Source organism: Salvelinus sp. IW2-2015, linkage group LG18 (assembly GCF_002910315.2).
Source record: "Salvelinus sp. IW2-2015 linkage group LG18, ASM291031v2, whole genome shotgun sequence".
Classification (NCBI taxonomy): domain Eukaryota; kingdom Metazoa; phylum Chordata; class Actinopteri; order Salmoniformes; family Salmonidae; genus Salvelinus; species Salvelinus sp. IW2-2015.
In genome coordinates this window covers 14,427,271-14,432,311 of record NC_036858.1, presented here as the reverse complement: position 1 = coordinate 14,432,311, position 5,041 = coordinate 14,427,271, and the positions used below count along the sequence as shown (strand labels likewise).

Sequence of the window (5,041 nt, the reverse complement as noted above, 5' to 3'; positions counted from 1 at the left end):
GGCCTCTCTTCTCCGCTGGCTCAAACAATGAATGCCAATTCCGTCGAGAAGTTTTAAGTATGTGTTGCGCATTACACAACATAGTAAATCACCCGTTTCTAAAATCACAGTGACAGCGTGGAGCGTCAGTAACGTCCCCCATCCCGATTCATTTCAGCTCGGACTTACTGTGCATTTAGCAACTCCATTCCACTCCACGACCATACACGCCCCCCTTGGACAGGGGCACACTTTATAAGCAACTTGCTTGACACTAATACATGTTGAAAAGATAGACTTTATTGCTAAAACGTGTAACCATAACATTTACACTGATATGTTTACTTTTTATTTTATTTTTAGAAATATTCAAGTAGACATCTCCCATAATTTCTGGTATACTCTGCTATTTTCTTTCCTTATGTTCTATACTCACAATCGTTAAAATAATAAATAAAACATACAGATTTGTTTATTTCTACAATACTATGTATTCCAAAAGCTGAGTTCACGCCTTATATATATCTTTATCCTCAACTTTCAATTGAATTATTATTGATATTAATATCATACAAAAACTCTAGGCAGCATTGCAGTGAATTAACAGTCAGCATCAATGTTCAGTTGAAAAAAGTGAACTTCTTGGAGAAGTTGTATATGCATTCCATCTTAAATTTTTCATAAAAAATAAAAGCTCTTCTTTCTGAAGTGCTTGTGTTCCCCCAAAAACACGTTTCAGGGATGAAATAAAATATGGTCCTGTTCATTAAAAAAAAATAGCTGCATTTTTCTTAAATATGTACAATGTTGGCATTTCAATTAAAATGCTATATAAAAAAATAGATTCGCTATGGTGCCCACCTCTGTCCAGAGTTTACAGTGCAATAGAAACCGTATATTTCCAGTCCACTTCCCCGACCCTACTACTTCCATTGAAACTCAGCAAGAGCACTTGCACTCCGAAATTATTGGGTATTGCACCGGTATCCACGTACAATATTTCTGTCTTAAAAACCCTTGACAATACCACCGGAGGAAAGTCTTGGTGATTGACTTGACAGGTTTGCAAAACATCCCCTCGGGGAAGGAACAAGAGCGCTCATTGAAGCAGTTTCCCTCCTTGATGTAGCGTGGCCAGAACCTCAAGCCCAAATCCTTCCAGGTATACACCACCGGACAGTACGTATACGTCCACAGCCACTGCAGAAATTTCCTGCGGGCTTTCTTGCCCACTTTTACCCGCTTCCCGTAGGGGGTCTCTGAGAGATCCAGCTTTTTAACCTCGTTGGGCATGGGTCCTTGAAGTTTCATCTGGGTTTCTTGCACGGAGAGGTTCACCAGCATGGGCGAGCTGATTGACATGAAATTGGGATCAAAGTTGCTGCCGAGCTTTTTCCGCAGAGTCCTCTCGGCCAAGTCCTGTTCCCGGGGGTCGTATTCCGGGTCTGGGTCCTCCTTGAGGTCTGGCACCGGAAGGTGCTCGCTGGGCGAGGGGCGCAGGCGTAGATAATGTTGAGAAACTCCAAGGTGAATGGACACAAGTACATAAACGAGTAGCGTCTGTGAGAAGCCCATATTTAACTTTGCGTGATGGCTCCCAGGGTGTATTAAATATTGAGTTATTTTCACCGCTACTGTGCACTTTGAAATGAGTAGCCCGGGGGCTTCATAAATAGTCGAAGTAGAGGCACGAGCAAGACGATCCTTTTTAATAGACCACGTCGGGTTTGAATGACATGGAGTGGAGTTTCTTTTTAGGGAACCTTAGCAATCTGCCTCTTATGTTTGCCTGCTGATGCAATCTTGTAGAACGCGGAGTGCCTCTTCTCAACAACAAAAAAAGAACAAAGTTTAGGCTTAACCAAAAGGGCACAAAACAAAATGGAAAAACTCTATTCACCCACTCTCCCGTTTCACTCTTTTTCTCAAATTCACTTTGGGGTTCTTGTTGTTGTCATGGTTACGCCAGGGACACTCAAAGCCACGACAAATTGTCTAGACTGGATGACAGTGGCTGAGGCGAGAGTTGCGTGGAATAAAGTGTTTCTAAAGATCCGCGTTCTCCTCAGAGACAAAATAGATCCAGAACGCCCAGAGAGAGAAGGGCGCACAAAAGAGTACTTCACCAAGTTTTAAATGTCATGGGCCCGGCAACTAGGGCTGTCTTGGTCAATGTTATTTTTACAGACGACTTTTATAAACGTGGCTTCTTTCAACTTGTCCTAGCACCCCCTTTTTTAAGAAAGTCCAAACGCGAGTTTAGAATCCATGGGATGAGAGGTGTCGTGTGACTTTATTCAGTCCCAGTACGATATTCCAACGTTCTGTTGGGACCTCACTGAAATTGTCCACGTGTAGTCAGATGTCCTCTCTTTGGCAAAACGCACCACTGTAGTCTCTCTCCCACACCTATGCAAGCAGAACCATTTCCCGGTCCTGATGAAAAGGTCTATCCAAACCAAAATGTAGCTTTACCCCTACAAATACCCCTCCAGGACGCACAGTGGTTTTGCGCACCAAAATTTAAAACGAAAACAACTTCACAACTTAATATAAACMGACACGAATAAAATGCATATCAAACGCAAAAGCTAACATGCCAGTTTAAGTTCAGTTCAGTTTGATTTCCCTTTTCACCTCAATGACATTGATGATTTCGCTATTGATATCAAAAAGAGCTACAAGTCCCAGCGCGGTTGCATGGTCGAATCAGCCCAAGTTCTGCAGTCTTTTGCCCGGTCAGTGTTTGCAGTAATTCCTGGGGGAGAATCTTTACTCCTTTGATAGCTGCTACAGTAGCGCCTACTTACTTGCTCCTTCTTTAGGAGGTCTGAGACTTGGCGCTGAGCGTCTCTTTGCTTAGACACACTGTGTATGAGTGTGTCTGTTGCGAGCGGTGCTCAAACCCAAGTTAAATATCCCCCTCCGACGGTACAAAGTGTCAGCGGGTCCTGCCCACCACTGCCACTTTCACTATGATTGACAGCACCCCTCGGCCCCCTCCCCTCACAGAATGTGGAAAATATCGGCCACAATCACACTATCCACAGGGTCCTAAAGAAACCGATTTATCACTGACAGAGACATTATATCCTAAACTGTGATGTAGCCACARCTTTTGCATTCTCCCCAAAATAAAATAGTCATAATATAGCACTARAGCTACAGTAGCAATGCTCTCATTACATTGCAATCTGCCTGTCTCTCCTCATATTTCGTAACTTGTGCGCAATTACTATCTTACTGCAACGCACTCGAGGTAACAATACGCGGTCAATATTTCATTGAGGTAGCTAGTTTCCCAGTTTATAACATTCCCATGAGAATGGTGGGAAACGTTTAGTAGCGTGTCCGAGGGGTTGTAACGGAAAACGAGCATCACATTCCACCTTTGTTCACGAGGACCTCTGTCCGCACACAGGAATTCGCTGTTTGAACTTTGGGGTCACAAAATAAGCGCGCAATTAAAGCTATAAATGGTCATGGATAGCCTTACTAAACGTTACCTTTCCCATGCTGACTAACCGCACTGATGAGAGGATCATGTTTGAGCCCCAAAGGTTGTTTTCAGTTGAATATATGGAGCTGTCAATAACGCAACTGATATGGAGAAAATMATTTAATGGGTAGGCCTAATTATGCATAATCAGGCTTCTATAAACGAATGTTGATGCAACTAACTTACTATCAACACAGTCTCTTGTCATTAAGAGCTAATTAGACGTTTCTAGACACATTTTATGCTTGGTCAATCAAATGTTCCATATTTTGGAGTAGTGTTCAGCACTTGACCTCTTTGACGCATATAGTCATAACACATACTTTTGGTTGAGGCTATTTGATCAATTTATCAGTTGTAGAAGCTATTATAATTTCCATAATTTGACTGTTGTAACTGTGCTCTGTACACAGTACAGTGTAAGAGACGGACTGATGTGTGTGGTTGTGATAGGGTACTTGCTCTTATAGTGGTCACTAGGGGGCGTTGATCCAGCGTGCAGGAATCCCAGGACAGTTTGCCTCACCATTCTTATCAATGGGGAGAGAGTGTGCGTCCATGTTCATTCCATTACAACGTGATAACAAGTCTTTGTTTACTAACTTACCGTCTCCGTATCACCTTCTCCATTTAAAGACAATTGGTTAGAGAATTTGATTGATAGGATACTTTGATTCATGTTTTTTGCCAATCAACCCTAATTATCTTATCAATGCTACCGTGTGTGTGACAGAGAGAGAGAGAGAGAGTGTGCGTGGATGTGTGTATGTCTGTGTGGGTGTGTGCGGGAGTGAGCGTATGTTTGCTAAATCGGTGGCACTCTTCATATGCACCACGGAACCACCAAGAAATGAAGAGTGACACCACGGCTGTCTCTCAGTGCTTTTATGTATATCTCCAATTATATTATGGAAAGACAGAAGCACACCCGTTTTCAACGCACCATCTTTCATGGACACTATCACATTTGTTCATACAGCCATTATGTATAGAATGACAGAATAAACCATCTTCAATACAAAAGACTGTTTAATAGTCATTCTTAAGACAATAGAGAGGAAAGGGAATACCTAGTCAGTTGCTCAACTGAATGTATTCAACTGAAATGTGTCTTCGGCATTAAACCCAACCCCTCTGAATCAGTGAGGTGCGGGGGGGCTGCCTTAATCGACTTCATCCGCGTCCGGGGAGCAGTTGTTGTTTAACTGCCTTGCTCGAGGGCAGAACGGCAGGCTTTTCCACCTTGCCAGCGCAGGGATTCGAACAAGCGCCCTTTCAGTTACTGGCCCAGCGCTTTTAACCGCTCGGCTACCTGCCGCACTATACCTGCAATGATATTATGAAAAGACGGGACAGGAACACATCAGTCTTCAATTCACCATCTGACAAGTTGTTCTATAGAAGATTATGAAGAAAAGTTAAACATATCCTGTCTCACATCTCGAATGCATTGCTAGGTGCTTTCAGTGTTGACAGTACTCAAGTACAACAACTCATGTACAAAAACACTGTATTATTACAAACAAGCTACAATGTGGAATCACATTTATCCCATTCAGACCT

General features: G+C 42.8%; 1 protein-coding gene across 1 annotated transcript; it reads right to left on the bottom strand.

The window, feature by feature from the left end:
• Window positions 1-259: 259 nt before the first annotated feature.
• Window positions 260-2,888, bottom strand: LOC111978594 (noggin-2-like). Its single transcript, XM_024008720.2, has one exon. It carries the CDS (start codon window positions 1,552-1,554, stop codon window positions 919-921), a length of 636 nt encoding a protein of 211 aa, XP_023864488.1. The 5' UTR covers window positions 1,555-2,888; the 3' UTR covers window positions 260-918.
• Between the last annotated feature and the right edge of the window lie 2,153 nt (window positions 2,889-5,041).